The sequence below is a fragment of the Miniopterus schreibersii genome (assembly GCF_964146895.1).
Source record: "Miniopterus schreibersii genome assembly, chromosome: 15".
Lineage (NCBI taxonomy): Eukaryota > Metazoa > Chordata > Mammalia > Chiroptera > Miniopteridae > Miniopterus > Miniopterus schreibersii.
In genome coordinates this window covers 32128734-32141707 of record NC_138115.1, presented here as the reverse complement: position 1 = coordinate 32141707, position 12974 = coordinate 32128734, and the positions used below count along the sequence as shown (strand labels likewise).

At 41.5% G+C, this 12974-nt stretch overlaps 1 protein-coding gene across 1 annotated transcript in view; it reads left to right on the top strand.

The window, feature by feature from the left end:
• COL6A6 (collagen type VI alpha 6 chain) overlaps window positions 1-12974 on the top strand; it is a 130233-nt gene that overhangs the window by 113473 nt on the left and 3786 nt on the right. The window contains exons 35-36 of the mRNA XM_081159337.1: window positions 2064-2735; window positions 5540-5633. Coding sequence (XP_081015463.1) covers window positions 2064-2735; window positions 5540-5633 — 766 coding nt within the window. The remainder of the gene's footprint in view (window positions 1-2063; window positions 2736-5539; window positions 5634-12974) is intronic.

Below are 12974 nucleotides of genomic sequence, written 5' to 3'. Positions count from 1 at the left end.
GCATTTGTTAGAAACTGTGAACAGTCCTACTTGCTTTACAGAACCCTGATGATGGTGGTGATGACAGTTAATACCCAAGCTATTGTGTTTACTGTGTTCCAAGCACTTTTCTAACCGGTTCATTCAGTCTCTATAATCTCCCTAAAACGTTTGAACTATTATTAGCTCTATTTTACAGATGAGAAAAATGAAGCTTAGAGAGATGAAACAATTTGCTCGGGGCCTAGCAGCCCAATCAAACCCAAGAAAACCAGCTTTAAAATGCCTGCAATTTATAAGTAACAGAGACCCCATGATTCTGCTCCTTGAAACTATATTTGGCCTCAAAGAAAATGGTTAATTCCTGTCCTTCTTGGTGTTTGTCAATAAGATGCTAATGCTCGCCATATAACTGACCTCACCTGGGGGGGGGGTAACTGAGGGAGAGGCAGAATTTCTTCTAATAGCCCTCCCTTCCTCCAGTCTTCCCCTCTGCTTCCCTCTACTCAATCTCTCTCCCTCCCTCCTCACCTCTTTCCCTCCTCTCCCCTTCCCCTCTCCGCTTCCCCTCCCCCTTTCCCCCTCTCCTCCCCTCAGTTGCACAGAGTACTAGGCCCTGATGTTCTCACTCAAAGCACTTAAAGTGCTAACCATACTGTGGGGAGCTACATCCCACCCCCTAGGCTCTCGGTTGGCTTTCACACACGTCAGCTGCAGCATCACGCTGGTTGTGTCGCACAGTCAGAAGTTGCACGTGTGTGGCTGGGGATAGATTTTGGCTTCATTTCTTGGCTCGATCCCTTGTTTTGCCTCATAGGCATATAAAGGAAGATATTTTGGCTGTCATTTCCTGCAATTAAAAAACTCCACAAAATTGAACAAATGGGCAGCCTGCTGTCCCTGATTTTAGAAATTGCCTTGCACCCAGGTGACCGTTCTGTCATCTGACCATTAAATGTGGTCATAAAATTTTACTGAACTTTTAGTAAGGGAAATATAACTTGTCCAGAGCCTCATGGAGGCCATGAACAAGAATAAAGTCAGGAGGTTTGCTACATCCCCTAGGCTCTGCATTCTGGTTATTAACCTTTCATGTAATAGCTTTTCTTTGCTGCCCGGGCCCATATCTAAGTACCAGCTGTCTACGCACATGTTATTCCATCGTCTCTCTTCTCTCTGGTTTTAAAGAGGCCATTCTCATCCTTAACCATTAATTGTTACTGAAAACCTAGGGTTACAGAATTTCGTCCCAGAAAGGCTCTCCAGATGAATCTAATCCATCTAATTGTGCAGAATTGAGGCCTAGAGGTGGCCTGGATAGATGCACAGAGCATGTTACTGGATACAGTAAGACCAAGATGCAGGTATCCTGGTTCTCAGGCCAAGGGGCCCCCCCACTGCTGTACCTCATGGCCTTGCCTCTCACAGAACACTGACTTCATATGCAGAAACCGCTAGAAATACTGCTATATCCTTTCACAGAATTATTTTACTCTCCTGCCCTCAGTGTCACCTGTAAAATTCGAAGATTAGGTTACCCTTAGGATCTTTCCATTTTTTAAATTTCTCTGTATATTCATGTGGTCAGTCAATAACATTTACTGTTTTTATTACTACACATTTTTTGTTAAATAAAATATACATATTTATTAAAATGACCTCATGCTATGAAAGCCCCTTAATATGCAGCACTTATATTCACTTATTTAACAAACACATATTAAGCTTTCAACTGATAATCACTATGGGGATACAAACATAAGCAGTAGCTTTGTCCTTAATGTCTATGCACAGACACTGAATTATAACATACCTCTACTCAAATTGAAATAAAAGGTTCGTTGCTTTCTTCACTTATGTTTAGAAGAAGGGGGAGAGAGAGAGGAGGGAAGGAAGGAAGGAGGGAGGGGGGCGGATATAGATACAAACCATGTACTAGGAAATCTTCCTGGGTTGATATCAGATTTAGTAGCTATTTTAAGATCAAAGATCATGCAGTTTTCAAATGTTGAAATATTTGAGATGCTGTCTTTCCGTTTCTGTCCATTTCTGTTTGGTAACCCTAAGTGCCTTTTGGTCTGCAGATATCTGCAAGCCGGATGCTTCTTGCGACCAAGCCAGACCACCCCCTGTGCAGTCTTACCTGGATGCAGCTTTCCTGCTGGATAGCTCCCGGCATGTGGGAAGTGCCGAATTTGAAGACATGAGACACTTCCTGGGAGCACTGTTAGATCACTTTGAAATCACCCAGGAGCCCGAGATCTCGCTCACTGGAGACCGCGTGGCCCTGTTAAGTCATGCTCCCCCCAACTTCCTCCCCAACACTCAGAAGAGTCCCGTCAGAACGGAGTTCAACCTCACCACCTACAACAGCAGACAGCGCATGAAGAGGCATGTGGAAGAATCGCTTCAGCACCTAAATGGAGACGCTTTTATCGGTCATGCCTTACAGTGGACTCTGGACAATATCTTTTTAAGTGCACCAAATCCGAGAAAAAACAAAGTCATATTTGTGATATCTGCTGGGGAAACCAGTCACTTGGACAGAGACGTCTTAAAGAAAGAATCTCTGAAAGCCAAATGTCAAGGTTATGCCCTATTTGTGTTTTCCTTTGGCCCCACCTGGAATGACAAGGAACTGGAAGATCTAGCCAGCCTCCCTCTAGATCACCACTTGGTCCAGCTTGGTCGGGTTCACAAACCTGACCACACATACAGCGTGAAGTTTGTGAAGTCTTTTATAAACTCAATCAGGCGTAAGTCGTAAAATCTTCCTTGTACATGTAGAGTGTAGCTGGTACAAATGAAGGGTTGATTAGCTGACATGGATCCTTGGAAGCCTCGTGTGTGTCCTCAAGGGCAAAGCAGGCTCAGAAAGGAACATATGTAATGATGAACGGTGGAGGGAGAAGCCCTGATGCCTAAGCACTTCATCTTCTGGCTCATCTTTTCTATGTCTGGGTGCTATGGAGAAGCAATCATAACAGGCAGGTGCTCACACATCTGTCCGCATGAGGCAATATAGTCTGGGGGGGTCAAGCCCCAGCCTGGACTTTAGCCACGAAGTAGAAACCCTTGCCATGTGGCATTGCCATGCTGCCCTTTGATGGGAAGTTTCATCAGTTAACACATCAAAAAAAGAGAGCCAAAGGAAAATTCAACAACTCTTGGCTTTGCTTTTACAGGTTCAAAAGGCAGAGTTTGAAGTATTAGGAGATACCGTTTTACCTGTCAGAATGAAAGATACATACTTACAAAATATTCTCAGCCTTATTAATGACTTTTTATGATGCCAGTAATTAGTGCAACTGGTGCCCATAAATTTTTTTTTTTTTTTTAATCATGGCTATATTTCTTGGAGTGAGCTTGCCCTGAAAGTCTGCAATTCATTTTGAATGCAAACAGGTTGCATAAAAAGAAGCCACGTCCTGATAATGTGTGATTCCGGAGGTTGAAAAGCCCGCGGTTGAATTTCTGAATGTTTTCATGATAAATGAGCCCTTGGAGTTCAGATAAATAGAAGTGAACACACAGGCAAAAGAACACCCTGTGTAGGGAGGTTCTGATTGTGTCTCAGCTTGTCACTGGCATTACACGGTGAGAGGAGTTAAGGCTGCAAAGGGACCGCCTAGTCAGCACAGGTGAGGCCTGAGGAGCCTTGGGAAATCGTTGCTGGGTCTCTGCTACTCCAGATGTGAGTCTAAGACCAACAGTATTGGCATCACCTGGAAGCTTGCGAAAAATGCAGTGTCTCGGGCCCCATCCCAGACATTCTGAACCAGAGTCTGCATTTTATCAAGATCCCCAGGTGGTTCACATGCACATATGGTTTGAGAAACACTGATTTGGGAGCAGTAAGCTCCCAGAGTGAAACTGATGTGGATGTGTTCCGGAATAGGCGCTAGAAAACGGGAAAGAGGAGCTAGAAAAAAATCTAAGGGAAGTAATCTGTAGGCATTTGTTTGTAAAGGTAAAACAGAAGAACACCTTGAAAGACTCTGAGAAATTTGTCAAGAAACACTCTGTATGAGGCAAAAAAGCTGAAAGGAAGTTTAAGATGGAATTTCAGACCCCCCAAATTCTTAGTGGTGGTTCATGGTAGTCACACTACAGGCATGCCTGGGAGATATTGAGGGTTCGGCTCCAGACTTCTGCAGTACAGCTATGTTTATATTTATTGCAAAAAAGCTAGTCATAATCTTTTTGCTGGTGGCAGGTCTTGCCTTCAGTTTGTAAAATACACAACATCTGGGAAGCACAATAAAAGAGGTGTGCTGTATATGATTAGATAAATGACACCCCACCACCACCCAGAGAGAGGGGAAGAGATGTTTTAAGAATTACTTGGGGTAGGTGAGAGATATAGAAAGTGCTTTTTGGAAGATTATAAAACCATGACAGAGTTATGTACCACGTTTCTAGAAATTAAGTATCTAGAAATCATTAGTTTTTAAAATATAGCTGTAAAAGTACAAGGAGTTGAAAAAGGCTTTGGCATAATCCTACTGGAGCCTGCATACTTCATTCCATAGCAGGCCCATAGACTCACACTCACCTACTCAGCATTGACACACATTTATTAGGGGGGAGCCACTCACTGTTCAGGCGCAGAGTAGCGAGGAGTTACCAAGCCAGACATGGTCGCTGCCCTCCTGCGCTCTAGCTCTCTAGGCTGTGGCTCTTATTTAACACCCTGCTGTGATAGAGTTGGCTATTAAGCACGGTCCACATCAGAATCAACACATTTTCTAAGAGAAACAAAATAACTGACAAACAACCTGATACTTAGAGTTAAGATGGATAAAAAAATTAAAATGCAGACGCACAGAAGGGAAACATCACAGTCTTGGGCCATTCAACTTAGAAGCACACAGCCCAACGTACAACGGCTGTCAGCCCAGGACAAACTTGCTACTTAGGATGACCCTAGATCACCAGGAAGAGATTTAATTGTTTTTAACAAGTCTGTTCAATTTAATGCCTCAAGGAAATAAATAATACATTTATTAAAAAGTTTCCCATCAGAAATGGCTTATAAATGTTTAGATGGTGTGGTTAAGAGGCAAGCTTTATTATCATGAAAAACTGTTGTACTTCCAAACACAATGACCCACGGATGAATTAAACCCAGGATGACGCTATTGTTTCTGTTGTTGCTAATGAGAGAGACCATAAAGGGAATATTGTTTCCCCTTTGCATTTTGATATTTTTCAAATGATCAAATAAAAACTATTATGATTAATTCATGTCAATTAGAAGCCAGACTCTCAAGACTGGCTCATGAGAGCTCCTCTGATGTTTGACCAACTTTAGAAGCTTTTACTTTTATTGAAAAGTATATCGAATTCTCCACTTGTAAATTTGGCAGAGATGTATTTTTAAAACCCAGTTTTACAGACTCCTCTGAGAAATCTCTCTTCTCACATGGCCGCCCGAGCCGGAGTCTTCCTTGGGTGGATGTTGAAAACAGTGATGTGACATGTTGCATACAGAGCATGTTGCTGCAATGTTAATAGCCTCTAAGAATAAGAGACTCATCACACATTGTTCTCCTCCTAGGTGCAATCAACAAGTATCCACCAACAAACTTCAAAACAAAGTGCAACAGACTCAGCTCTACAAATTCAAGGCAGCCGTCCCAGCAGTTGCGAAGGTATTATCTGCTCGATATTACTTGACAAATGAATGTGGCCCCTCCTCCCTCCTCCTCCTACTCCATCCTAGTTGGGCAAAATCTATTGCTACCCAATATGAAAGTACAATTTGAGGGGACAAGAGAGAATCAGAAGGGAGCAGGTTGATTTGAAAAATAACAAAAGAGTTTTTTAAAGTGCCAAATCTAATTGTTGAAATAAAACAATCAATGAGATTCCCCAGTGGCAATGATCATAACTAATGACCAGATCTTGGTTTCTAAATATCACTCCCCGCTAAAAGGAACCAGAGTTTCTTGGAGAAATAGCTAATTCTAGACTGTATTGGGGAAAGTGCAATGTGAGCCTGGAATATGTGTTATACCAGAAAGCAAGAGAGTAGCAAAAAGCCAACAGCGACATAGCGAAAGGACAAAGGAGCCATCTTGAAAGGATTCTCACTGGCCCAATTTGGGGCAATTTGAATATCAAAAAGAACTATGATGGGAATGGATTAAAACACTGATTTCTAAAAATTCACAGGTCTGTAGAGAGACCCAAAAAGGGAGGAGGGGGAGGAAAAGTTCTCTTTTTATAGAAGTATGCTAGCTAATAAATATAGAAGTGGTAGAATTAGAAAACAGCTAATTTGTAAGCCTAAGTGGAATAACTAAGTCAGCAAGGATCCAGGAACGCTAAACCCATTGGGTGGCAGGTTGGGGGGGAGCAGGCTATTGACAGTCTCACGGAACCACTCACATCTCACTTAGTGACACAAAGACGGAGATGTGCTTTTATGTGGTGAAATCTGGCAAGAAGGTCAGCAGTGCCCACTTGAACCAAGCTCTGATATTATCTGCCTCCTGAGATGATGCAGGACATACAAGAGCTATGTGAGATTCCTGCTGGAGATGTCTGACCCACGTCCAATAATGAGGAAACCACTGGGCAGTTCCAGAACGTGGAGGGCTCTTCAGAACAGCTGGCCTAGGCTCCGCATAAGTTTCAATGTCCCGAGCTGCAGAGAGAGGTGGGGAGCTGCCCCAGAATGGGAGAGTCAGAGACCTAATAGCCAAATGTGATGGTGTAAATCGCAACCTGATCCTGGGTCAGAAGGAAATACACAAATGGCGTTTGGGGGACAGTCGGGGAAGTTTGAGTATGAACAATATGTTGCATGATATTATTGATTCGTGTGGATTTCCTTCCATGTGGTAGTGGAATCATGTCAGTATAAGAATGTCTTTGTTCTGGAGACAGGTATGTAAAGTATTTAAGAGAAACGTGCATGATGCTGCAGCCTCCTGCCAGGTGGTTTTCCCAAGGGGAAGGAGGATGGTGTGCGCGCGTATGTGTATACATAGATATACATGTGTGTACGCACACTGGAGAATCATCTAGGAGAAAGGTATACAGGTATTTATTCACGGTTCTGTTCTTTACAATATTCCATGAACTTGACAATTTTCAAAATAAAAAAATAACTTGTAATACCCAATGGATGGATTAAAGATAGTAGTAGACACATCTGAAGAAAAATAACCTATCTAATTGGAATTCTAGAAAGATAAAATAGAAATAATAAATGAGAGAACATTGAAAGACACAAAGAGATGATCACTTTCAAGAACTTATAAAAGACATGAATTAAAAGATGAAGAACAAACAAGATGTTAACAGGCAGGATAAATAAAAAGACAACAACGATTAGACATGATGTAGCGGAATGCAGACATGACCAAGAAAACCTACAAGCAGCTAGAAAGATCACCTACACAGACACTATAATCAGGCCGGCCGCTGGATTATCAGTAGCAACAGTGGAAGTCACAACACTTTTGAGAACCTTTAAAGTAGTGGAAGAAAATTTTTGTTAACTTAGAAAAACTGTCTTTCAAAAATAATGGTAAATCAAAGACAAGTTGAGCAAACAAAAAACAACAGTTTACCACAGAGACCTTTGCTAGAGGAACTTCGAAAGTATGTACTTCGAGGGAAACAAAAATGACCACAGAAGGAAAGGCTGAGATGCAAGAAGAGCGAATGATAAAAATTTGTCAATATTTAGATAAACCTAACTAAATGTTGTATTTGGAAATAGCAATATCTAATTTGTGAGGTTACAAAATGGCTGGACTTGTTAACAAAGCTATGGAAATAAAGTATTTGGCACCTGGTGATTTTAACAAAAAAAAATTGTACTAACACTATAAATGTTAGTAAATATTTATGTATTAATTACCTAAACATGAGAAAATACAGTAAACAATTAAATCATCTTTTGTTATTAAAAACAAACAGCATAATAAATATTTTTAATAAAAAGGCAGGAAAGGGGAAAAAGGACACACAAAAGGCAAAAAGACAGCAGGGTCAAATTCATTTAACTGTATCAGTAATCAAAATAAAACACATAGACTGAACATGCCGATTACAATCAGAGACTGATGGATTTAAGAAACAAAGTAAAATTCAGCTATAATTGTTTTCAAGAGACACAGCTATAAAATAAGAAATAGAAGAGTTCAGAGTAACATTATTGGAAAAAATAGACCAGGCAAATGTTTTAAAAAGAAAGCTGGAATAGCTATGTTAATATCGGATAAAATATACTTTTAAATGAAACCATTTTGTGGGAATAGAGATTGAGTTACTACATGATGACGTTAACAATTCTAAATGTATACGAGGGTAATAAAACCTTAAAATATACAAAGTGGACATTGAAATCTACATGGAGAAATGGCCACGGAACTGTCGTCTGAGTTGGAGATGTGAGTCTACCAGTCTGAATATTGAGAGGTGAAGCAGACAAAAATCAATAAAGAAGTGAAAGATTTAATCTTAAGTAACAAACTTAATTTAACAGACTCATTTAGAACCTGCAGAGAAAAATGAGACATTCTTCTGAAGAACACATAGGACATTGAAAGCTATTGAATCAAGGTAAAGAGTTTACAGGTGTTCATTCTGCAATTTTTAACTTACCTAGCAAGTGTCAACTTGCCTGTAAGAATTGATGCCATCAATCCAAATGATCTACACAGTGCAATTTAGAAATAACAGTATATTTTTTAAATTTTTTATTGATTTTAGAGAGGAAGGAGAGAGAGAGAGAACTGATTTGTTGTTCTACTTATTTATGGTTGTTTCTTGTATGTGCTCTGACCAGGGATCAAACCTGCAACCTTGGCACATTGGGACAAAGCACTAACCAACGGAGCTACTTGACCAGAGTGAAAAATAATATTTTTAAAGTATATACATTCTTTAATTAAAATCACATTCTAAATAATGGGACATTTAACTCTAAAAGTTAATGAGCTAAACATTGCTCTTAAGATGTTACAGAAGAAAAAAAATTGGATATACTCAAAGATAGGAATAAAGTAGAACATAATATTTTTAAGATATTTTAAAAAGTGTCAACAAAGGCAAAAGTTAGCTCTTTTAAAACTTAATAATAAACATTTACATCTTTTGCCTGTATGAATACTACTTACATTTTTAAAATTAGAAATCATTTAAATCAAGCAGTTAGAAGAGGGCGTCTTTGTTTCAGTGGTAAACCACGCTGTACTCACACACACACCTGCCCACATCGGACTGAAATCAAATGTGCACCAACTGCCAGAGTCACACTTGGGCAGATGCCTTCGATAGTGTGCCAACTTTCATTGTGCAGTGTGTGCATTCTGCGTGGTGGTCGGGGCCAGAGAGGCACTCCCAGTCCAGAAGCTCCAGCTCCAGCTCCAGCTCCAGCAGGAAGCTATGGAGCCTTCCTCACCTTGCTGGAGGCAGGGAACTGTCCAGCAGCAAACGCTTCCTGAAGTCAGGCCTAGAACTTGCCCGCGCAGTCAGTCCTCCAAGGGCAGGGCTCCCCCTGCTGCAGGCGCCTGGAAGTGTGGAAAAGGGCTTTTCCTTTGCATCTCATCGGGTTCCACACAGTATGCAGCAGGTGAAAACTGCAAGGGCAGACGCAGTAGTCAGCTTGTAAAAACTGGAAGGCATTTTTGGAAACTCCCAGCTCTCATTATCTGAAGAGCAATATTGGGGGGCGAGGAGATTCACAGTGCCTTTGGATGGAAAGTTTCTTGCCCCGTCTCCACGTTGCCTTAGATATACCCAGAGGTTCAGCTTCCCGTGTATCCAAAATGGTGAAATGTTAGGGAGTGACTGGGACGTCAGCAACTGAGACATGCAGCCAAGACCTCTGTCGGTGAGCTCCCTGATGCTGTGCGAGGCTGGGACACCCCAGGCCTCCTCTAAGTGACCAAAGACTCTAATGAAAGGTAATGAGCCACACAGCTGCTTCTAAAACTCCCTGCCTCAGCCTTTCAAGGGAAGTGAGGCAGAACGGAGCACAGAGAACTGAGGAAGATGGGAGCGCCTGCTAGGCAAGAGGCCTCAGAATGACCTGCATACGAATTAGATCATTCTGCTGTGAGATTTTAAGAAATACAAGTAGAAGCTGGTTCTTATCAGATGGAAAAAGAAAGGACTGGAGCAAAGCACAATCAACCAAGGACACAGATGGCCAGTGAGGGTGAGACTGCAGGGCAGCCTCTTTGTAAGCACTGAGATCTGCTCGGAGGCAATAAAAGACAGCCAGCCACCTGCTTATCACTTCAGTCAGAGAGGCACTTGCACCGGACTTTAAAGCATAGACAGACCAGAGCCAGAACAACTAAATTGTAAAAATGGACACGGTCACCAATGCCATATGAATAACACACCTGTTGTAATTCTACTTTCCAAAGTATGTTTTTTCGACACACAAAATGTTAAGAATTCTCAAAATAGAAGCAATCTTGTCTGCATTTTCTACTCTGATGAATCCAGTCGACTAGTAAATGCAGTGTGGCTGAGTCCTGATTAGCTGCATGGACGGCTCCATCTGTGATCACGGAGAACTGAAATCTACAGTTAGGCCCCCCCACCTCATTTTGTCCAGTTGACACCTTTCCACAAGCTTTGCTGGAGGTGGGCACAAGTTGCAAAATGGATGGAGTATTTCATCCCTGTTTCTTTACCTAGAGTTGGAGTTACCCATCAGTAAAGAAGTATCCGAGCATTATAGAGCAGGAGAATTAGATAAAATCTGTGTGATTCCCAAACAGGATAATCAAATGGTTCTTATCAAATGCTTATCCAATACATGTTCCTATAAACCACAGAGTGAAAAAAATGGGAATTCAGAGATACGGTATTTATCAGGTTCGACACTTTTGAGAATATAAATATTTGAGGGGGGAAAGATAGCAATGCTATGCTAAAGCAGCAGTTACCAACTTAACAACTTTTTCTTAAAGAGGGAGGAATATGAGAAAGACAACAAAACTTACCACAAAAAGTATCCAATGAAAAGAGGGGACCTGGGGGGGAGAGGGGAGAGTCCAGTATAGATGAGAGACACTCAGGCCATGAGAACTGTTACAGACTCAAAAGAACGCGATCTCCATGAGCCGAGGAGCCATGTTTGGTGCATGTGGACAAGGAAGATTTGGGGGAATTTGAGTTCATAACATTCAGTTGGGAATTTAATGATACACAGAGAAGAGCAAAAATGTGGGAAGGTGTGAGGAAACTGAATTTGCACTGAAATTTAGCCGTGACTGCCGTTCTTGGTAACTGGGAGTCTGATCACCTCAGTGCGTTCCTGATGGCACTGAGACACGCTTGGGGACTTGCGCTTCAGAGGCCCAGACATGTGCTATATAACGCACGGAGCCTTTAGGTGTGTGGAACAGGAATGGCATGGTTACCTTAGTTGGTTTGACGGCTCCTTCACCCCTACCTATCATTATAGATGAAATAAGGTATGTGGTGTGGGAGAGAGAAGTGAATTTAGCTTTAAAATTCTGTATCTTTCACTTACTCGTTTTGTAAATACTGATGTCCTTGTGAGAGAGGAGATTTCTAGCTGGTGAAAGCAGAAAAATCCAAATGAAGAAATAGATCATAGTGAATATTGACACTGTGTTCCTGGTCTCCACATCTGGACTTTTTTTTTCTTTCCTTTTTTTTTAATCTTTTTATCTTTATTGTTGAGAATATTATAGATGTCCCCTTTTTATCCCCATTGATCTCTTGAACCTTCTCCTGACCACAGTTCAGCTATTTCTAAGGTTAGTAGGTCTTGATAAACCTCTTCTTATCCCACCAGGCTGTCGCACATTCACTAGAAAAATGTTTCTGAAAGCTTACAGGCCAGGTTCCTCGTTCCTTAACTGTCCTGCCTGCCCCAGGCCATCTGCCTTCATGTGGTTCTGCACCCAGACCCAGGTGCTCGGAAAGCATGGCATTTATCATTCTGCTTTCTTATTCCAGTTATCCTGATGGTTCTTCATAGTGTCCTGAATAAAAACCTAGTCCAATGGAAGTAACACTGGACTCTTAGCATCAGAAGAGTTGGGTTCTGGTCTCAGCTCTGTCACTGACCTTCAACCCCCACATGCACCTGTTTCCTCACCTGTAACCAAGAGAGCACCATGGTATCTAGTCTAGGGGACTTCAGTTGCTGCTCACAACCACCTCGGTTGTTTTTAATCCCTTTTATGGCTGAAGAAACAAGGGTCACTCTAGTTAAATGATTTGCTCAGAACTGTTCAACTAATAAGTAGAGGAAATGGAATATAAAAATGTTTTTGAAACCAAAACTCTTTCCACCACTTTTCTGTAAAATAAAAATGTCACCGGAAACAGCCATCTTCCTATGTTGTCCAATGCAGGAGCCACTAGCTTTCAATTAAATGAAATTAAAAATTCAGTTTCTTGGTCACATTAACATTTCAAGTGCTCAATAGCCACATGTAGATAGTGTCTGCCATACTGGCCGGTGAAGATTATAGGACATTTCCTGCAGCACAGAGTTTTATTGGACAGGCTGGAACTTCTAGTTAGCACTTGGCTTCTGTGATTCCTTGGGTTCTCTGGCACTCAAGGTGTTTCGGAGCCCTACTCCAGTTCCTTTTACTGTTGGGTTACTCATGACTTCCAATCAAACTCTTTATGCACCTGACAGACAAGGCACTGTTTCTAAGTCCCCCACTGTACCTAACACAGTGCCTTCCACAGAACAGATAGCAACATTTGGGTGGACGGACGGATGGATAGGTGGAAGGAAGGGCATGACATTCATTTATGCTTTCATTAGACAAATACTGAGTGTGCTCAGCACTCCTCTGGGTTCCTGGCATTACTATGGTGATCAGACATGATCTTGGGAAACTTAATTTCTGCCTGGGAGGGTGGAAGAGAAGAGAACAGATCACCAGGAAGTTTACAAGTAAATAAAAATTCAGATAGTAATAAGTGTTATGAAAAAAATAAGAGCATGTTGTGCTGAGTGACTGGGAGTG